The 23089-nt window shown below is 44.0% G+C and overlaps 1 protein-coding gene across 5 annotated transcripts in view; it reads right to left on the bottom strand.

Annotated features, from left to right (window-relative positions):
* Positions 1-2482: 2482 nt before the first annotated feature.
* Positions 2483-23089, bottom strand: part of LOC144598652 (uncharacterized) — a 37525-nt gene continuing 16918 nt past the window's right edge. For 3 of the 5 annotated variants that reach the window (XM_078408862.1, XM_078408864.1, XM_078408865.1), the window contains exons 5-10: positions 22394-22514; positions 19327-19424; positions 17120-17254; positions 13584-13749; positions 10752-10988; positions 3886-8601 (exon numbers count right to left, since the gene is read on the bottom strand). In XM_078408862.1, the coding sequence (XP_078264988.1) occupies positions 8544-8601; positions 10752-10988; positions 13584-13749; positions 17120-17254; positions 19327-19424; positions 22394-22514 (815 nt within the window). In that variant the 3' untranslated portion in view covers positions 3886-8543. Of the gene's footprint in view, positions 2521-3885; positions 8602-10751; positions 10989-13583; positions 13750-17119; positions 17255-19326; positions 19425-22393; positions 22515-23089 lie in introns of those variants that run through there. The other 2 variants (XR_013547886.1, XM_078408863.1) reach the window with 2 other exon arrangements.

The raw sequence follows: 23089 nt of genomic DNA, 5'->3' as shown, positions 1-23089 counted from the left end.
CCACTTTGCTTTCATTTAGCTCATATCCCCATCAAACCTTACCTATTCTAAAGTCATTTAAATGTTGTACTTGTACTTGCCACTACCACTTCCTCTGGCAGAACATTCCATGTGAAAAACATTTCTCGGGTCTTGTTTAAAACTTTCTCCTCTAAACTTAATTTAATCCCTCCAACTCCTGGGGGGAAAGGATTGACCATTCACCACATCTATGTCCCTTTCTAAACCTCTGCAAGGTTGCTCCACAGCCTCCTTCACTCGAAGGAAAACAGTTCCAGCTTATCGAGTCTTTCACAATACGTCAAGCCTGTCAGTCCCAAGAACATTATTGTGAATTATTGTATTACAACCAGAGCTGCACACAATATTCCAGCTGTGGTCTCACCTATGTCCTCTAGGTTCAATGCAACTGAAGACTGTACTTTTCATAGTATGTTCATGTTTCACAACATCACTGTTCCCTTCTCTGAACTCACTAGCTTCCATGAGTCTCCCAACCATGAACACAGACTTAAAGTGTTCATTTAAGACTTCTCACATCTCTGAAGGCTTCACACATAGATGACAGCACTGATCTTTAATGGGACCTATTTTTTCCCTAGTTACTTTGTTTTTAATATGCTTGTAGAATCTCTTTGGATTCTCCTTTAGCTTATCAGCTCATGATGTCTCACATCCCATTTTTGATCTCATGATTTTCAATTTCCGTGCACTACATCTTTAGACTTGCTTGATCCCAACTCTGTGCACTTGACATATGCCTCCTCCCCTTTTCATGACAAGAGCCTCAAGATCTCTCATCAACCAGGTTTCCTGAAGTTTGCCAGCCTTGTCTCTCATCCTAACTGGAACATATTGACTGTGGCCCCTCCCTATCTCACTGTTACAAGTTTCCCAATTGCAAAAACTCTCTATCTGCTAACAACCTCCCCCAATCAATCTTTGCAAGTCAAGTACCTGTCTAATATCATCTAAATTTGCCTTGCCCCACTTCGGGACTTAAACACATAGACCAGGCCTTTCTCTTTCCATAACTATTTAAAAATGAATAGAATTAGTGTCACTGCATCCAAAATGTTCCCTCGCTGATATTTCGGCCAATTGCCGAGCCTCATTTCTCAAAGGAAGGTCAAGTGTTGTCCCCTCTGGAAGGGTCATCTACATATTACTTCAGAAAACGTTCCGAGACACACTTCATAACTTCAGCCCTGTCTACTTCCTTAGCACTGTAATGGTCCCAGTCCCAATTAGCCTGCAAACCTACACGTCTTTGGAGTGAAGGGGGAAACTGGACCTTCCAGGATAAACCCAAGCAGCTCACGGGAGAACGTACAAGCAGCATGCAAACAGCACTGGTAGTCAGGATGGAACCCGGGTCTCTGGCGCTGTAAGGCAGCAACTCTACCGCTGTGTGGCCCATGGGAGGATTGCCCTTTCTGCACACAGTAACATAGTGCACACTTGGCGAAGGGTGGTTTTAATTTGTCTAGCTATTCATTGTCTTACGAGGTGTTTATAAAATGATTACACTTGTTTATTTAAATACTTAATGCAAATTTTATGTTTCTTATAGAAACATATACAATTATAAAAGGACTGGTCAAGCTAGATGCAGGAAAAATGTTCCCAACGTTGGGGGAGTCCAGAACCAGGGCCCACAGTCTAAGAATAAAGGGGAGGCCATTTAAAACTGAGGTGAGAAAAAACTTTCTCACCCAGAAAGTTGTGAATTTGTGGAATTCTCTGCCACAGAAGGCGGTGGAGGCCAATTCACTGGATGAATTTAAAAGAGAGATTTAAAAGTGAGACGGTAGCGCATTAGTAGAGTTGCTGCCTTACAGCGAATGCAGCGCCAGTGATCAGGGTTTGATCCTGACTACGGGCGCCGTCTGTACGGAGTTTGTACGTTCTCCCCGTGACCCGCGTGGATTTTCTCCGAGATCTTCGGTTTCCTCCCACACTCCAAAGACGTACAGGTTTGTAGGTTAATTGGCTTGGAAAATGTAAAAATTGGCCCCAGTGTGTGTAGGAGCGTGTTAATATGCGGGGATCACTGGTCGGTGCGGACCCGGTGGGCCGAAGGGCCTGCTTACGTGCTGTATCTCTAAACTAAACTAAAGTTAGATAGAGGTCCAGGGGCTAGCGTAATCAAGGGATATGGGGAGAAGGCAGGCACGGGTTACTAATTGTGGATTAGCAGCCATGATCACAATGAATGATGGTGGTGGCTCGAAGGGCCAAATGGCCTCCTGCACCTATTTTCTATATTTCTATATTTCCATAAATATAGTTTGTGACCCTCAAAAGGAATGAACTTAATTTATTTGGAACTTGACAAATATGGTCAGGTATTTTTCTCCTTTGATTGAAACAGAGAACTGGAGTAACTCACCGGTCAGGCAGCATCTCTGGAGGGTTAGACAGGTGACATTTCTGGTCGGGAACCTTCTTCAGACCCTTTTTCTCTTTGTTGGAAATTTGTTGGATCCTCTGCCTCGCCTGGAAGGCCTGTCGGGTTTCCTGGATGGAAGGGAGGGAGGACATTCATGGCTCGTCAATCCCTTGGCTTCACAATTCGCAACTGTCTAATCCTTTTGTCTCATACCTTGTGTGTTCATTTCTGGCCTTTGTCTTTGTCTGCCGATCTACCCCCCCCCCCCCTCGCCTGCATTCACTTACCATGCTTTGTCCTACCCCTCCACTCTGCTACCTTTCTTTCTCCCCATCCCTGCAATCAGTCTGAGGAAGTGCCCGACCCAAAACATCACCTATCCATGTTCTCCAGAGATGCTGCACTGACCCAGTGAGTTACTCCAGCATTTTGTCTTTCCAGTTTGTAACCTTTTGTGAGCAGATAGGCAGATCATTTGATGAGGCCAAAAGACTTCATCTGCCAAAATCTGCTGCAATGAAGTTATCGTCTCTTTCCCAGCAGCCTAATTAAGTTAGAAGGGAATCCAGAGAGTGCACAGCAGTATGTCATTTTCAGTTGGTCTTCCTGGAACAGCAGGGGATCTAGGGGGCAGCACGGTGGTGCAGCAGTAGAATTACTGCCTTACAGCCCCTGAGTCCCAGGTTCGATCCTGACTGTCGGTGCTGTCTGTACAGAATTTGTACACTCTCCCTGTGACCGTGTGGGTTTTCCCTGTGTGATCCGGTTTCCTCACACACTCCAAAGATGTAGGTGAATTGGCTTCAGTAAAATTGTAAATTGTCCCTAGTGTGTGTAGGATAGTGTGAGTATATGGGGTGATTGTTGGTCAGCACTGACTCGACGGGCCAAAGGGACTGTTTCCAAACTGTATCTCTAAAGGCTAGTCTACTCTGTGCCCCAAAAGGTGAGAATTGTATCTTCACTTTGCTGAAGAGGAAGAAGGTGGACTTTATTGCCCTCTATCACAGTGAGGAACGTGGGGAATCCGCTGTGGTGGATGTTTATGTTGACTTTCATGTTGCCTTTTATGTAGTTGTGTGTCTTGTTACTTTTTTTTAGTATGGCTGTATGGTAATTCGAATTTCACTGTACCTTAATTGGTACACGTGACAATTGACCTTGAAACCTTGATTTGGTACATCTTGTCCATTTACCATGAAGGGTCAAAATTATTCTGGTTCCTGATGCTGACACTGACTCTCACTTTTGCAACTAGCCATGGCAGTAGTAGTATATGTCTGACTGAGGCAACTCAGTCATAGCCACTGGTTAACAAGTCCCTATTGTGACTGTGGTAAAATCACTTGTTCTTTCCATCAAAATGACTGTTAACCTGAATTGATAACTGTGTGCAGATTTTTTAAATGACAAAACAGTCATGGACTTTATGTTTTTATTAATATAATACAGGTTTTTTTTTAAAAAAGCAAACAAAAAATTGGTCCCAATCAACTTAATTTATTGAATCAATACAAAAGACTGTCTATATAATTTATTGGAAAATTCTTCATTAAACGTTCATTGGGATGATTTATTTTATTAACAACTCTAAATGTAAAACAGACTGGCACACGCACTGATCTATTTACAACAAAATGTACAGTTTAATTGAAAGTTTAGCGTTTTTTTCCACAAACGTAAGGAATCAAATCCTATAAAAATGAAATTAGCTATTGGGCACATTAAATGAATAACCCAGTGATTGTACATTAGTGACCTTCAAGGCATCTTTTTAATAATATATCCTACACAGCAAAACACTGAATTTGATTGATATACCATCTTTATTGTAACCGATATTAAATTATTTGTATGAAATGTCAATAACACCAACCACTGAGAGATGCATTGATTACAATGTATGGCAAACATAGATTTTTAAGTTGATTGTTTTCATTGGGAGTAGTTAAAGTACCAGAGGATCAGTACATCAGTAGGTCGACAATGTGAAGAAGTTGATCCAATGCAGTAGAGTGCCGGATTGACATAGTTTACATTCAGAAAGTGCACACTGATGGTGCATGGTGAGTTTCGTCTGTACTTTGAACTACTTGGGATCCTGGGCCTAAGCTCAGGCTCAGAAGAAGGGTCTCGAGCCAAAATGTCTCCCATTCCTTCTAACCAGAGATGCTGCCTGTTACTCTGAGTTACTCTGGCATTTTGTGTCTATCGTAAACTCAGACTATGCAGCTGATGTTTGATGAATTGCACACAAACAAAATCTGGAATGGAGTACCACAAAATCGGGAAGTGTACATGTCATCAAGAAATGCAAGCATTTGACAAGTTGCCACCTCTGTGTTAAAATGTGTGATGGTGAACTGTGTTAGGATGGAGATTGAAATGTACAAAGGCTGGGGATTGATGTCAAGTATTTGTGTTAATTGGTAAGAGAAGAAAATCTTCAGTAATTGTTTCTCAGAAACATTGTGACATGTGTGACTGAAAAAAAAGTCCTGATGGAGGGAACATTTAAGGCAAAAAAAAGTCCTGATGGAGGGAACATTTAAGGCAAATTTATAAAATGAGAAACTGTGCTCCCAAGAGGCAGAAAGCAGAAGATCAATCCCCAATCTCCCAGTCTATCTCAAATGGACTTGTTCATGTCACCATCAATCAGTTCCTGCTCTCCATTACATACCTTTGTAAATACTTATACACAAAGGTTGGCAAATCTTGTTTACTGAAAACTATTTGTCTGGTTTGTTTAGATTTATAAATACGTAAGGATTTAGTAATAGTAAGGATTTAGTATTCTGACTGAAGTCCACTTTGTAGTTAATTAAATGATAAACTGCCACGTTCGAGCAACAGGTTGAAATGTCCAGAGGTTGGTGATTGGTACGAGGTTTTTGAATCTTTACAGAAGTACCACGGTTTCATTTTATTTATTGAGTTTGCACACTGACACAAATGCCATTGAAATTGCTATTAAAGAGACAATTTTCTGGCATTGTGGAAAGATGTGCATCGGTGAGGAAACGACCCTTTAACCTTTCATGCCGAGGTCTTTTCTATTAACATCCTTGTAATTGAGGCAGTGCAGTGTAGGTTCACGAGATTGATCCGTGGGATGGCGGGACTGTCATATGAGGAAAGATTGAAAAGACTAGGCTTGTATTCAGGATGAGAGGGGATCTTATAGAAACATATAAAATTATAAAAGGATTGGACAAGCTAGATGCAGGAAATTTTTTCCCAATGTTGGGGGAGTCCAGAACCAGGGGCCACAGTCTTAGAATAAAGGGGAGGCCATTTAAAACTGAGGTGAGAAGGAACCTTTTCACCCAGAGAGTTGTGAATTTGTGGAATTCTGGGGTGGTAGCCATTTTAGTTATCTTGCTGCCAGCATTGAGTTACTGTAATAAAGACTTCTGTTGTACCTTGAAGACTCGCAAAGTTTCATACAGGCATAGAACAAGAACACGAAAGTGGTGTCAGGAATGGGAGACTTTGGATTGTGTCCAAAGACCCAGATAAGAACCTATTTTTCGATTTGTTTTTAAAAACATGTCTCTGCAATTTGATCATTTCGATCCCGAGCGAGAAAGGTGGTCGTCGTATTTAATGCGCGCTGTGTTTTAGTTTGAAAGTATGGCAATTACGACAGACCTGAGGAAGAAGGTCATCAATGTTCATCAATGTCTACAGAAACTTTTGCACTACTTCAAAATTTACTTATAGAAGAAGTAACTGAAGTTTCATATGCTGAAATCACAATGGCTTTGCAGCTGCATTACGAAAAAAGTCGAAATTTCCTCGCAGCTCGCCTCAATTTCTACCGGTCAGTGCAACAGGAAGGGCAAACTATCACCGAATTTCTTGCCAAACTTCACACCAAGGCAAAGGCATGTGATTTTAAAGCTCAATGCTGCGAAAAGTGCCAAGACAATGCGTTGCTGGATAGACTGGTCATGGGCTGCAGGCACGCATTCATCCAGCAGGCGGTTCTCAAGGAATCGGACGCCTCATTGAAGAATGTGCTGCAGTGTGCTAAGATGGCCGAGTTGCTAAGTAAAGAACTGCACAAAATGGCCGGCGATACAGCGTCGAAGCTCCCTCAAGAGGTGCATACAGTTCGTCAGACTTGTCCGCAACAGGTGCGTACAGTTTGTCAGACTTGTCCGCAATGTCAGAAACCATTTGATCGACCCAGAGGAAGTCTGGAGAAGGGACAGTTTCAGAAGAGCCGTTCCCCTGTGGGGGGAGGATTGAAACCCTGCTACCGGTGCGGCTCGACTGCTCATCATCACCGTGAGTGCCCGTATATCGAGTCCGTTTGTTACACCTGTAACCGAAAAGGTCATCTCCAGGCAGTGCATCAGTCCGTAGGAAAGCGAAGAAAGGGCAAGAAAGCGCAAAACACAGTCGACCAAATTGCGGAGACCATTTCTATTGAAGTGCTTGGTGTGTCCATGATTGCCGACAAGCCGAGGATTTCGCTGCGGGTCTCGAACGTTGATCTACAGTTCCAGGTGGACACTGGTGTGGCTGTGTCACTAGTGGGTCAGGACATCTGGGAGAGGATCAGATCGCCAAAACTGAAACCGGCCAACATCCGCCTTTTCAGATACGGACGACAGGCCATTCCCACGAAAGGCAAATGCACTGATGCCGTTTCCTGTAATGGTATGACACAGATGTTGCCGCTGATCGTCATTGGCAAAGAAGGTACGTCCCTGTGCGCCATCGACTGGATCCGTGCTTTCAAGCTTGACATGAACGCCTTGATCTACGAAGGATCAACTATGTCATTGTCATCTACCACGGTTTGCAACGTGGTCAGCAAGTGCGGGACCAACCTGCAGAAGGTTCTTGACCAGTTTCCAGCCGTTTTCACACCTGGACTCGGGCACTGCAGAAAGATGAAGGCATGGCTCATACTCAAAGACGATGCCGGCCCTAAGTTCTTCAAACCAAGACCAGTTCCGTTCAGTCGGATGGACGCCGTCGACAAGGAACTCTGCCGTCAGTCTGCAAAGGAGCACTTGGGTAATACGGCCGCCGAAACAACAGCAGTAACTCCAGCAAGCAAGCGGCGACCGCCTCTGGAAGCGGGTATGGCTTCAGGAGATCTATACGAGGTGGAGAAGATTGTCGACAAAAGGAAAAATAAAAAGGGGAAGTGAGAGTACCTTATACGATGGAAAGGCTATGGAAGTAATGAAGACACTTGGGAACCAGAGCATCACCTTCTTCACTGTGAAGAATTTATTGATGAATTCAATGGACTCAACGCTTCCAAAGAAAAGCAAACTAACAATACTCTTCAGAAGCAAAAGTGGGGTTCAATGGCTAGAGATGGAAAACATGCTCTGGGGGATAACAAGAAAATCGTAGCTACGAAAACAGTGCATTACAGAACCACTGCAAGCGGAGTACAGATTATGTCTTACAGAAAGACTGATAACTCATTTCAGAATGGCGATGCGAGACGCAGTAAAAATGCATTACAGTTTGACAGACCCGTTGCTCCTCCCATGCAGCAGGTGGCACTGCACAGGACAAAGGGAGATGTTTTGTACACAGTTATCTTGGCTGTACACAGTGTGTGAGTGTGCAGTCAGATTGTGGGTTGGCAGCCATTTTAGTTATCTTGCTGCCAACATTGAGTTACTGTAAAAAAGACTTCTGTTGTACCTTGAAGACTCGCAAAGTTTCATACAGGCATAGAACAAGAACACAAAAATTTATAAATGTATTTTAAGTATAACAAAGAAAATCAAAATAGAGAAACAAAAGCAAATGCTGCTCAATTCTGTCTTTAAATGTTTATGAATGTCAGTTTGGGTCTTATGTAGTGACAGTGAATGTTTAAGAATGGGGGATATTAGTTCCAAAATGCAAAATAGAGGAAGTGCAATTGTCAGAAACTGTTGAATCCCCAGTACAGAGAATGGTACATGTAGGTCAACAACTAGATGTGTTTGAGGTTAATATTAGTGCCAAACACTCAGTACATTGAATACATAAACCATAACGTTTGCAATTGAAGCAGGTACCGTGTGTGTGATTTGTTTTTGTTTCACTCCAAACCAAACTCATCTCACTGTCATTTTAAGTTGGAAATTTTCTTTTGTCTTCCATGAGAATTATTTGTCCCAACTTTCTATTCCCAGGCCATGATAACTTTACTGAAGTTAACGAATACACCTTTGTTCAGTTTGCTGTAAAGAAAAGAGAAAATGGTAGATCAGCTAGGGTCAGTTGATTTACACTTAGACTTCATGCCTTCAATAATTTGTGCTACCTTCGGTCAAGCTGATGCAGCTGCATTGCACCTTGGAATAGGACCTGTATGTTCAAAGAACGGAGAATGTTGCAGAACAGTATGTGTTATTTCTACTTCTAGACCTCACTACTACGAGGGAGAAGAAAATGTGAAGAAAGATGTGTAAATGCTGAAGCAGTGAATGTAGGGTCTGATGTTAGACACAAAGTAACACGGTGGGTTAGGCAGCTTCTCTGGAGAAAATGGATGGGTGACTTGACCTGTTGGAATCCTTCAGAAGAAATGTTCTGACCGGAAAATTTACCCATCCTTTTTCTCCAGAGATGCTACCTGGCCTGCTGAGTTACTCCAGCACTTTGTGTCTATCTTCAGTATAAACCAGCATCTACAGTTCCTTCCTACACAAAGTAAGTTTTGATACTTGATGCTGTTAATCCTGTTACATATAGATGCAAAAATTTACAAGTGTATTAACTCAATATTATATAAATATTGATGAAAATGAAAAAAATATATGGTGGGCTGATCCAGAAGATTAAGATCAAGGAGATCCACTGTGATTTGATAGTTTGGATTCAGAACTGGCTTATCCATAGATGAAAGAGGGTGTTAGTGGAGGGATGTCATTTTGGCTGGGGGTTTGTGGCCAGTGGTGTTCCCCAGGGATCTGTGCTGGGACCTCTGTCGTCTGTAAATATATATCAATGACCTGGGCAAAAATATAGATAGCCTGGTTGGTGACTTTCAATAGTTCAAAGGTCAGTTTACTGTCACGTGTACCAATTAAGGTACAGTGAAACTCAAATTACCAGATTCAAACTTTGCAGATGACGCACAAATTGGTGGAGTTATGGAGAGTGGAAAAGTCTGTCAAAGCATACAGTGGGATTTCGATCATCTACTGCTTTCAATGCTTCCAATGTGGCCTCCTTTACTTCAGTGAGACCAAGCATAGACGAGACGAGCATTTGCTCTTTGTATGTCTGGGCCAGCTGGATCTCCGAGTGCTCGCCATTTTAACTCCCTTTCCCATTGTTTGCTGTTCTGGGTCTCCACCAATGCAAATGGAGCAACAGCACCTTGTAATCCGCTTGGGTAGCTCACAATGCTCATTTAATTTTCCTACTTTAGGAACCCGCATCCCTTTTTCTTCCCCCCTCTCCTTCTTGTGGCCCCACCCTTGTGAGGACCCTTTTCCCCCACTAACTTGCCCCTTTACCTTTCCACCCCATCCCCTTCCACTTGTATCCCTCCCTTTGGCTTTAGATTGCACACCTCTTCTCTCCTTATCTGACACCCTTTTGTCATCTTTTCATCTCTGGTCTTTGTCCACCCATCTGCCAATCAACCCCCCATCATTTGTACCCACCTATCACTTGCCAGACTCTGCCCCGCCCCCACCTCTCTTCCATCTTTCTTCCCCCCCTGCTACATTCAGCCTGAAGAAGAGTCCACAACAGAAACATTGCCTATCCATGTCCTCCACAGATGCTGCCTGACCTGGTGAGTTACTGTAACGGTTTGTGTTTTCTTTGTAAACCAGCATCTGCAGTTGCTTGGAAATCTAAAGGCAAACAGAAAACTTTGGACATAATCAGGAGGCCTGACTGCACCTGAGGGAAGAGAAACTGGCGGCACAGTGGTCGAGTGGCCTTAGAGTGCCAGGGACCCGGGTTAGATCCTGACTATGAGTACTGTTTGTACAGAGTTGTACGTTCTCCCTGTGACCACGTGGGTTTTCGCTGGGTGTCCCAGTTTTCTCCCACATTCTAAAGACGTGCAGGTTTGTAGGTTAATTGGCTTTGGTAAAAATTGCAAGTTGTCCCGAGTGTGCAGGATAGTGTTAGTAAATGGGGTGAAAACTGGTCAGCTGGGCTGAAGGGCCTGTTTCTGTGTTGTATCTCTGAAATGTAAAGTCTAAACAGAGTTAATGCTTTAGGACTCTGAAACAAATCATTCTCGCAATCTCAGACTCGCTAATATTTTGTGCGGGTGATGACCATGTAACCATCCTTCAACAAATCCATTTGAGAACAGCAAGAGTTTCAGTAAAACGCATGCACAACCTGAAGATATTTAGCTTACCAAGTGAAATAACGAACTCCTTCAAAGGTTCCGTTGTGCCGACCGGCTTCAGTGCCCTCCAGCTCCACGCCCAGATATGTCTCCTGCCGACCAGGGAGGTGGCCCAGGTACCTGATCACTCCTTTGCCAATCTTTCCGGCAGGCCGTGAGAACTTAACGAGGTGCCCCAGTTTCAGATCTGTTATGCCTCTGGGAGCAAACGGCCACCGGGGCAATACCACCTTGTTGACCAAGCCCCTGTTAATGGAAAGTCAGCATAATTTCTCATCCCAGCTCGAGGCCACTCCAATTGTCACCTCACCATTTGGAGTTGCTTAGCTTCTGGCAGGGGAGGCACTGCCTTTCAACTTGATGATCCTATCTGGATGGCTATCTCACTTTTATAGACAATAGGTGCAGGAGTAGGCCATTCGACCCTTTGCGCCAGCACTGTGATCATGGCTGATCATCCACAATCAGTACCCCGTTCCTGCCTTCTCCCCATATCCCTTGCCTCCGCTATCTTTAAGAGCTCCATCTAACACTCTCTTGAAAGCATCCAGAGAATTGTCCTCCCTTGCCTTTTGAGGCAGAGAAATTCCACAGATTCACAACTCTATGGGTAAAAAAGTTTTTCCTCATCTCCAATCTAAATGGCCTACCCCTTATTTTTCAACTGTGGCAGAACTATCGGCTTAATTTGATCGCTACACCTATCTTGACGTAGTTGACAATACATTTGGGTTTTCGGAACTGCCAAAACAATAAATACCGGGATGGGACAGAATTGTGGGGTTATGGATGGAGGGCACAAGAGAGTAACTTAAGGAAGGGTGTCGGGGCGGTGTGAAGGTGGATGGGTGGGTGGGAGGGATGGATGAAGGGTTCACCCTATCCCCCTCATGCTTCGTCTTTGTTAATCTCTGCACTGCTTCCTGCTCAATGATATCTTTCCATCCTTCCTACAGCAGGATGACCAAATCTGAACACTGCTCTACGTACGGCCTCACCAACCTCTTGTACGGCTGTGACATAATGACCCCACTTCCATGCTCAGTACCCTGACTGATGAGGGCCAAGGTCCCAAGGGGCTTGTTTTATCTCCATGTCACTCCACTTTAAGGAAATGATGTAGCTGCACTCCAAGACCCCTCTGCTCTACAACACTCGGTGCATCCAAGTCTTGCCATTCATTATGAAGGCCTTGCCCAACCGATCAAGATTCTAATAACCATCTTCACTCTCTACAATACCACCTACTTTACTGTCAACTGCAAACTTGCTAATCATGCCTTACATATTCTCATCCAAATCATTGATATAAATTAGAAACAGCAGCAGGCCCGGCACCGATCGTTGAGACGCACCACTGGTTACAGGCCTCTAGTCCAAAAAACACCCTTCTATCACCCTCTGCTTCCTTACAACTGTAAGACACATTCAGCATGTCAGGCAGCATATATGATTGAAAAATACAGCATGAAAACAGGCCCTTCAGCTCATCGAATCCATGAAGCCAGTTCACAAGTTATAGGAGTAGAATTAGGCCATTCGGCCCATCAAGTTTACTCCACCATTCAATCATGGCTGATCTCTGCCTCCTAATGCCATTTTTCCTGCATTCTCCCCATGACCCTTTCTATTCAAACATTTGTCTATCTCTGCCTTAAAAATTCTGCTTGCTGTCTATCCATCACAGTGAGGTGGTGCCTGGAGGAGTCACTGTGATGGTTGTGTATGTTAAACTTATGTAATTGTGTGTTTTGTGCTGTCATGACTATGGCAACGACATTTCATTCAAATTTATTTTGAATGACAATAAATGCTTCAATTTCAAACACATGTGTATCTTATCCTTCAGAATCATCTCCAGTAAGTTACCTGCCACAGATGTCAGTAGTCTCACTGGTCTATAGTTCCCAGGTCTTTTTTTTGCATCTCCTCTTAAATAGAGACACAATATTACCCACCCTCCTGCCATCTCACCCACGTCTAAATTGGTTTGGTAAATGTAAAAATTGTCCCTAGTGTGTGTTGGATAGTGTTAATGTGCCAGGATCACCCTGTCGACACAGACCTGGTGGGCCGAAGGGCCTGTTTCCACGCTTTATCTCTAAACTAAACTAAACTAATGATGATTCATGTATCTTGGCCAGAGGTCTTGCAATGACTTCCCCTGCTTTCCACCAAGGAGAAACATAGAAAATAGGTGCAGGAGAGGCCATTTGGCCCTTCAAGCCAGCACCGCCATTCATTATGATCATGGCTGATCATACACAATCAGTAACCTGTGCCTGCCTTCTCCCCATATCTCTTGATTCCACTAGCCCCTAGAGCTCTATCTAACTCCCTTTTAAATTCATCCAGTGAATTGGCCTCCACTGCCTTCTGTGGCAGAGAATTTTACAAATTCACAACTCTCTGGGTGAAAAGGTATTTTCTCACCTCAGTTTTAAATGGCCTCTCCTTTATTCTTAGACTGTGTCCCCTGGTTCTGGACTCCCCCAACATTGGGAACATTTTTCCTGCATCTAGCTTGTCCAGTTCTTTTATAATTGTATACGTCTCTATAAGATCCCCTCTCATCCTTCTAAATTCCAGTGAATACAAGCCCAGTCTTTCCAATCTTTCCTCATATGACAGTCCCATAACAATAGGAGGAATAGGAACAGGAGAATAAGAAACAATGAGGAGGAGAAATGGTCATCGTGCTGCGGACCTGAAATGAAAATGCCATCCTCCGTCCACTTGCCCCAACCTCCCTCACAGTGGTGACGTTTCGTTGGGTTGTCCTCCTGCACTGTGTGTAAATGGACTTTTTGCTTGAATTGTTTAACCATGTTCCTGACCAACCTTGTTTTCCTGTTGAGGCTGCTGCTGCTGAAACTCACTGATGAAGTTAACGATTTGCAGAGCGTTGGACTGGACCAGTGCTCGTGGTGGAGCTGTTGGCGAGGATTGTTTTGGTGAACAAATGACATGTCATCTTCACTCCATCTATCCAGTTCCAGCAGACTGTCTGGAGGGGCGGTGGGGGAGGGAGTGTGAGGGGAGAGGTTGTGGAGGGGTGGGGACGAGAGGGGGAGGGGTGGGTGAGGGGGGGTTGGGGGAGAGTGGGAAGGTTACAAGGAGAGAGAAAATAAATCTTTTATTTCAAGATAGACATAAAATGGAGTAACTCAGCGGGACAGGCAGCATCTCTGGAGACTGGGAAAATCAGGTTGGTAATGGACCCCTGGAAAGAGAGTTTGTGGAGTGTCTCCGAGATGGATTCTTAGAACAGCTTGTACTGGAGCCTACTAGGGAGAAGGCAATTCTGGATTTAGTGTTGTGTAATGATCCTGATCTGATAAGGGGACTCGAGGTAAAAGAGCCATTAGGAGGCAGTGATCACAATATGATAAGTTTTACTCTACAAATTGAGAGGGAGATGGGAAAATCAGAAGTGTCAGTATTACAGTATAGCAAAGGGGATTACAGAGGCATGAGGCAGGAGCTGGCCAGAATTGACTGGAAGGAGGCCCTCGCAGGGAAGACGGTGGAACAGCAATGGCAGGTATTCCTGGGAATAATGCAGAAGTTGCAGGATCAATTTATCCCAAAGAGGAGGAAAGATTCCAAGGGGAGTAAGAGGCACCCGTGGCTGACAAGGGAAGTCAAGGACAGCATAAAAATAAAAGAGCAGAAGTACAACAAAGCAAAGAAGAGTGGGAAGCCAGAGGATTGGGACTCTTTTAAAGAGCAACAGAAGATAACTAAAAAGGCAATACGGGGAGAAAAGATGAGGTACGAGGGTAAACTAGCCAATAATATAAAGGAGGATAGTAAAAGCTTTTTTAGGTACGTGAAGAGGAAAAAAATAGTCAAGGTAAATGTGGGTCCCTTGAAGACAGAAGCGGGGGAATTTATTACACAAGGAAATGGCAGACGAGTTGAACCGGTACTTTGGATCTGTCTTCACTAAGGAAGATACAAGCAATCTCCCAGATGTTCTAGTGGCCAGAGATCCTAGGGTGCTGGAGGAACTGAAGGAAATCCACATTAGGCAGGAAATGGTGTTGGGTAGACTGATGGGACTGAAGGCTGATAAATCCCCAGGGCCTGATGGTCTGCATCCCAGAGTACTTAAGGAGGTGGTGCTAGAAATTATGGACACATTGGTGATCATTTTCCAATGTTCTATAGATTCAGGATCAGTTCCTGTGGATTGGAGGGTAGCTAATGTTGTCCCACTTTTTAAGAAAGGAGAGAAAACGGGAAATTATAGACCAGTTAGTCTCACATCAGTGGTGGGGAAGATGCTGGAGTCAATCATAAAAGACGAAATTGCAGAGCATTTGGATAGTAGTAACAGGATTGTTCCGAGTCAGCATGGATTTACAAAGGGGAAATCATGCTTGACTAATCTTCTGGAATTCTTTGAGGATGTAACCAGGAAAATTGACAGGGGAGAGCCGGTGGATGTGGTGTACCTTGACTTTCAGAAAGCCTTTGACAAGGTTCCACATAGGAGATTAGTGGGCAAAATTAGAGCACATGGTATTGGAGGTAGGGTACTGACATGGATAGAAAATTGGTTGACAGACAGAAAGCAAAGAGTGGGGATAAATGGGTCCCTTTCAGAAAGGCAGGCAGTAACTAGTGGGGTACCGCAAGGCTCGGTGCTGGGACCGCAGCTATTTACAATATACATTAATGACTTGGATGAAGGGATTAAAAGTACCATTAGCAAATTTGCAGATGATACAAAGCTGGGTGGTAGTGTGAACTGTGAGGAAGATGCTATGAGGTTGCAGGGTGACTTGGACAGGTTGTGTGAGTGGGCTGATGCATGGCAGATGCAGTTTAATGTGAGGTGTGAGGTTATCCACTTTGGTGGAAAGAATAGGAAGGCAGACTATTATCTGAATGGTGTCAAGTTAGGAACAGGAGACGTACAACGAGATCTGGGTGTCCTGGTGCATCAGTCACTGAAAGGAAGCATGCAGGTACAGCAGGTGGTGAAGAAAGCCAATGGAATGTTGGCCTTCATAACAAGAGGAGTTGAGTATAGGAGCAAAGAGGTCCTTCTGCAGTTGTACAGGGCCCTAGTGAGACCGCACCTGGAGTACTGTGTGCAGTTTTGGTCTCCAAATTTGAGGAAGGATATTCTTGCTATTGAGGGCGTGCAGCGTAGGTTTACTAGGTTAATTCCCGGAATGGCGGGACTATCATATGTTGAAAGACTGGAGCGACTAGGCTTGTATACACTGGAATTTAGAAGGATGAGAGGAGATCTTATCGAAACGTATAAGATTATTAAGGGGTTGGACACGTTAGAGGCAGGAAACATGTTCCGAATGTTGGGGGAGTCCAGAACAAGGGGCCACAGTTTAAGAATAAGGGGCAGGCCATTTAGAACTGAGATGAGGAAAAACTTTTTCAGTCAGAGAGTTGTGAATCTGTGGAATTCTCTGCCTCAGAAGGCAGTGGAGGCCAATTCTCTGAATGCATTCAAGAGAGAGCTGGATAGAGCTCTTAAGGATAGCGGAGTCATGGGGTATGGGGAGAAGGCAGGAACGGGGTACTGATTGAGAATGATCAGCCATGATCACATTGAATGGCGGTGCTGGCTCGAAGGGCCGAATGGCCTCCTCCTGCACCTATTGTCTATTGTCTATTGAGAGTAGGGATGGGTGACGTTTTGGGTCAAGACCCTTCTTCAGACTACCAGCATCGGTAGTTCCTTCCTACACAATCTGCAGAGCTCTATGGTTGAGAATTGCCTCATTTTGTGGCAGTCTGTTTTAATATATATTTAATTCCTATCTTGAATTACTGAGTCTACTATTTGAGTTCTGGACTGCTGTCCAAATGAGTTTGCTGCATCGTTATGTTGCTATAAATGATGAATGAGGAGAGGGAAGGATGATTACAGTCAGTGTGTCAGTATATTATCAGTTTGAATGATTGAACTTGGGTTTTTTGGGAGGATCAAACGTGAGATTGATTAATCTTGACAAATTAGAATGCAGTGGATAATAAGCAAAATAGCTGCGGGTACTCAGAATATGAAACAAAAAGAAAAACTGTCAGACACATTCAGCATGTCAGGCGGCATATATGATTGAAAGATACATGGAAAAAGGCCCTTCAGCCCACCGAGTACATGCTGACCATCGATCACCCGTTTGCATTATTTCTACGTTATTGCATATTTGCATGGATTCCCTCCAGGACAAGAGGAAGCCCACGTGGTCACAGCGAGAACGTGCAAGCACCACACAGACAGCACCGAAGGTCAGGATCTCAGCATCTCTGGCACTGTTATACTGTGAAAAAGCTTTGTCACATCTGAGACCATACAATTGTGCTGTCTGCTTTTTAGCAAAAGTAATTGGAGCAAATACCTTCACCGTGATGAACCTTGGGATTAATAAGCTGAACATCGGTCACGTTGTTGCAAGATGCCAGGAGAGCCTCGGTATCATTGCTGTCGATTGAAACTGAAGAACAACTACTTGCAGATCTTTCCAGGCATACATCTGTGGGTGGAATGCCAAAGAGCAGCTGAGAGTTGCTATCAGGATATTCAATGAAATCCAAACTGAGGGGGGACTTAACAATAGTTTCAGCACATTTGATGGAAACCACGTTGGAAGTTTCTGGAAGGTTTGTAATATAGAAGCATGCATTGGGAATCTCTGCTTGCGTTGAGAGTATCTCTCACTTCAAGAACTATTGGAATCAGCGAATCAGACAGCATCTCTGGAGAAAAGAAATAGGTGACTTTTCGGGTCGATACCCTTCTTCTCAATCCAAAACTTCACCTATTCTTTTTCTCCAGAGAGATTTCTCCAGAGGTGCTGTCTGACCCGCTGAGTTACTCCAGCTTTCTGTGTCTATCTTCAGTTTAAACCAGAATCTGACGCTCATTCCTGCGCACTAAGGCACCAGACTTGTCCTAAATTAGCAGAATGCAATAAAGGTGAGATTTTTTTAAACCATGCACTAAATGAGCCGGCAAATAATGTACAGGTCGCCATCTCCTAATTAATATGAAAAGGTGAAAGTGTTGTTAATTTTGTGGAGGAGGAATTTGAAAATAGAGCATTGTCAATGGACATCAGAATAATTTTATTGTTTTTGATAGACACCAAGAAATAGCAATACTAAACATAAAGTTCTGGAGTAAATCCAGGGGTCACGAGAGCATGGGTAGTAAATGCAGGAGTCACGAGAGCATGGGTAGGTGACATGGGTTGGGCCCCTTCAATACTGTTTTTTTGCAATATTGCAGAGTACAATGACTACATCTTTGTTTTAAGGTTTTAGTTGAGTTGGATGTAATTTTTGTATTTCATGGAGTGACCTATTGTATGTGATTTTTTTAATTGAATGACACATTAAATCAAGAACATCCCTTCCAGAAGCTCGGGTTTTGTGCTGAACAATATTCGGCAAGAGATGACTGATGTTTACATTAGTGGTTACCTGACATCTAATGTCACAGAAAGAAATTCTCTAGGCATTATTTTTGGAAGCTTGGTTTGTGGTATTTAGCTGCTGTTTAAGGCAGAGTAACAGTGCCTGCATTTCAAAATAGGTTTGCCACGTACACCTTAAGGAACCAGGTGGCTCAACTGCTGCTGCCTCACTGCTTCAGAGACCCAGGTTCAATCCTGACCTCGGGTGCTGCTGGGAGTAATTTTCATGTTCTTCCTGTGACTGCACGGAATTCCTTAATGTGCTCTAGTTTCTTCCCACACCTTTGTTTGGGTTTGTGAGGATGATTGGTCACTGCAAAATTGTCCCTCGACTGTATGGAGCGGATGAGGAAATGGGATAACAGAACATTACAGATGAACGGGTGATGATGGTTGGCGTGGGCTGAATGGCATGTTTCCACGCGGTATCTCTAAACATAACCACTGAGCACGATATGAAGAAAGCTGTATGAATGCAAACCACATCATCGTAAGTTGAGTTACACTATAGTGTGAACAAGTGATCGATGGTTACCTGTTTCCATGCTGGATCTTTAAATTACACTAAATCCCTAGATAGACACAAAGTGCTAGACTAACTTAGCGGGTCAGGCAGCATCTCCGGAGAAAAAGGATGGATGACATTTCAGGTCGGGACCCTTTTTCAGACCCATCCCGAAACGTCACCCATCCTTTTTCTCCAGAGATGTTGCCTGACCCGCTGAATTATTCCAGTACTTTGTGTCTTCCTTTCTAAGCAAACCTCTGTCGAAATGGGTACATCAAGCAGTCTGTCAAACTGGTCAGAAATGAAAATAATTAAATGTTAATTATTAATCTTATGAGGACAACGTGCCAGATTTAAGCTGCCTCCTCATGTGAAATCTTGCATTGAGTTACCGGGATGTGGCAGCTGGTTTCTATATCTTCGGCCTTGCAGCTTTGAACCTGTTCAATATCAAATTGTAACTTTTTTGTATGGATGGAATATTGTCTGTTTATTTACTTCAGCATGTTGACACTGCACGTTCAGATGACCTGTCTGACGTTAATCTGATATAACAGATTTTGCATTCTGTTCTGTTTTATTTTACAGTCAGAGGAAGTAATGAAGAGCAACATTAACTTACCTTCACAGGGTCTGAGTCGCTGATCGAAAGTCATTACACTCTCTTGCTGGTTTGATTTAATTGGGCCACTTTTGTCTTCGATATTGAAATATTCAAAGCTGTGATTTATTGAGAACAAATGAACATAGTGTGTTTTATTTTAATTTGTAGGCCATATTGATTCCCCGCATGTTTGACCCATTATGTTGCAATGTGAGCACACCATCGCAACAATCTGTCTTAGAAGAACATAAAAGTAGGTGCCAGTAGGTGATGTGCTGACTCCCCACAGCTACTACCTGGTGATGTGATGATATCATTGTACTCTATTAGCACCTGGATATCACAGCCAGTATTCTGGGCTTGCCAATCATCAACCGCATTGTTGCAATTAACATTCTCAGTGAATAAAAAATAGAACAGCACAGAGTGCTGGAGAAACTCACCAATTGAAGCAGTATCTCTGGAGAACATGAATAGGTACTGGAAGATAGACACAAAAAGCTGGAGTAACTCAGTGGGTCAGACAGCATCTCTGGAGAAAAGGAAAAGGTGACGTTTTGGGTCCAGACCTTTCTCGGGATATTAATCAGTCTGAAGAAGGGTCCTGACCCAAAATGTCCCCTATCCATGTTCTCCAGAGATGCTGCCTGACCCGCTGAGTTATTCCAGCATTTTTTTTCATTTTGTAAACCAGCAACAGCACTATAATTGCCCACAATGTCCATGTGGAAGAAGATGCCAAGTTAAATTAATCTCCTCTGTCTTTATGTGATTCATATTCCTGTATATCCATGTGCTTATCTAAAAGCCTCTTAAATGCCACTACTATTTCTTCCTCCACCACTGCCGCCACCATCATTCCTGGCAGTGCATTTCAGGCACCTACAACCCTCTGCGTGAAAAAAAAACTTTGCCCCTCTCACCTTGGTCCTTGACATTTCCATACCTGGGGAAGAAGAACTGACCTACTACCTATCTATGCATATCTATGCATATCATAATTTAGTACTTATCTACCAGGTCTCTAACCTAACCTCCAGTGTTCAAGAGAAAATAATCCACATTTGTCTTCGACACAAAAAGCTGGAATAACTCAGCGAGTCAGACAGCATCTCTGGAGAAAAGGTATCGTGACGTTTTGGGTCGAGACCCTTGTGTCGACCAAGGGGTCTCAAACCAAAACGTCACCTTTTCCTTTTCTCCAGAGATGCTGTCTGACCCACTGAGTTACTCCAGCTTTTTGTGTCTATCTTCAGTTTAAACCAGTATCTGCAGCTCCTTGCTTCACACTCCCCATTTGTCTAACCTCTTCTTTTAGCTAATACCCTCTAATCCAGTCAGCATTCTGCTAAATCTCTTCTGTACCCTCTCCAAAGCCTCCACATCCATCCTCTAACTGGGTCACCAGCAATACTCCATCTGCAGCTACAAATAAATGAGCGTAATCAGTGGGGAACAACAACATCTGTGCCCTCCTTCCTCGCAACATGGACCCACTACAGTTCGCATACCGTCCGAACAGGTCCACGGATGATGCGGTCTCCCAGGTTCTACACACCGCTCTCTCTCATCTGGACAGCCAGGGGGGCTATGTGAGGATGCTGTTCATTGACTTTAGTTCAGCTTTCAACACAATAGTCCCCAGCAGACTGGTTGAGAAGCTGCTGGAACTGGGGCTTAGCACCCCTCTGTGTGCCTGGGTCCTGGACTTTCTCACCGCCAGGCCCCAAGTGGTCAGGATGGGGGAACATACATCTAGCTCCCTCACCCTGAACATAGGATCCCCCCAGGGCTGCGTCCTTAGCCCCCTACTGTACTCCCTGTACACACATGACTGTGTGGCCAGGTTCAGCTCAAACTCCATCATCAAGTTTGCTGATGACACTGTGGTGGTGGGCCGGATCTCCAACAACGATGAGAAGGCCTACCGGGAGGAGGTGGATGATCTGGCACTCTGGTGTTGGGACAATAGCCTCCTCTTGAATGTCACTAAAACGAAGGAGCTGATTGTGGACTTCAGAAGGGCTAAACATCCAAGGACGTACACGCTACTGGGCGGCACGGTAGCGCAGCGGTAGAGTTGCTGCTTTACAGCGAATGCAGTGCCGGAGACTCAGGTTCGATCCTGACTACGGGTGCTGCACTGTAAGGAGTTTGTACGTTCTCCCCGTGACCTGCGTGGGTTTTCTCCGAGATCTTCGGTTTCCTCCCACACTCCAAAGACGTACAGGTATGTAGGTTAATTGGCTGGGTAAATGTAAAAAAAAAAAAATTGTCCCTAGTGGGTGTAGGATAGTGTTAATGTACGGGGATCGTTGGGCGGCACGGACTTGGTGGGCCAAAAAAGGCCTGTTTCCGGCTGTATATATATGATATGATGATATGATGATAAATGGGTCTACTGTGGATAGGGTGAGCAGTTTTAAATACTTGGGAGTCCGCATCACAGAGGATCTGACGTGGGCAACGCACATTGCCGCACTGGTGGGTAAGGCTAAGCAGCGCCTTTACCACCTTAGACAACTGAGGAAATTCAGAGTGTCTCTGAGGATCCTTCATTGCTTCTACTCTGGGGCTGTAGAGAGCATCCTGTCCGGCAACATTACAGTCTGGTTTGGGAACAGCTCTGCCCAGGACAGGATGGCCCTGCAGAGAGTAGTGCGTTCGGCAGAACGCACCATGGGAACTACACTCGTCCCCCTGCAGGACCTATACATCAGGAGGTGCAGATCCAGAGCAAGCAAGATCATGAGGGACCCCTGCCACCCCAGTAACGAACTGTTCCAGATGCTACGATCAGGCAAACGCCTCCGCTGTCACGCTGTGAAAACGGAGAGGATGAGACGGAGTTTCTTCCCACAGGCCATCAGGACTGTCAACTTTTATAACCCCAGAGACTAAATTTTTGTCTACACTATAGTAACTTATTAACTTTATTTATATGCTGTAACTGTAATTCTTTTTTGTGCACAATCCGCAGGCATTGCCACTTTCATTTCACTGCACATCGTGTATGTGTATGTGACAAATAAACTTGACTTGACTTGACTTGAGATATCATACTGAGAGTGCTTACTGCCCCTACCTGATTGGTGAAGATGGGGAGATGGAGTGTAAACAGGGTGGCAGAGAAGACATTTTCTGCAACACAGTCTCACTTTCTCCCTTACGCACTTGTGCCTTTGTTCCTGATATTGTCCAGTGGCCTAGGGATACAAAGAGAATGAGTAGAGCAGAATAGAAAAGGATAACAAGTGTAAATGGAGCTTGAACTATCTGGAGGCGGTGTTATAAAATTGTAAAACATGGATTGCTTTCTCTGGAACACTCGAGGTTGGGTTAGAGATCTGGTAGATGTGTACAAAATTATGAGATGCAGTTAGGGTAGTCAGTCTGATTCTTCTTCCCCAGGTATGGAAATGTCAAGAACCAGTTTTATGGTGAGAGGGGCAAAGTTTTTTTTTCACACACGGAGTGGTGGGTGCCTGGAATGGGTGGTGGTTGTGGAGGAAGAAACAATTTAAGAGGTATGTAGATATACGGGGAGTGGAAGGATATGATTTTCTTATTGTCAATTTGCAATAATAAGGCACAGGGTGGATTCAAATGAACAATGGAGAATGTCAGAAAAATGTAGACAAAGTAACTTGGAGTTCTGTAGAAAATCCTTCAGATTTACAAACATCAATGCTGAACCTTGGAACTGATGTTTGGTCCTCTTTCAATGGAATCACCAAGATGGTTGGATTGTCAGCTATTACTGCCATGAAAAAATTGGAAC

Source organism: Rhinoraja longicauda, chromosome 12 (assembly GCF_053455715.1).
Source record: "Rhinoraja longicauda isolate Sanriku21f chromosome 12, sRhiLon1.1, whole genome shotgun sequence".
In the NCBI taxonomy this organism is placed as follows: Eukaryota; Metazoa; Chordata; class Chondrichthyes; order Rajiformes; family Arhynchobatidae; genus Rhinoraja; species Rhinoraja longicauda.
This window is presented reverse-complemented; position numbering and strand designations above follow the sequence as displayed.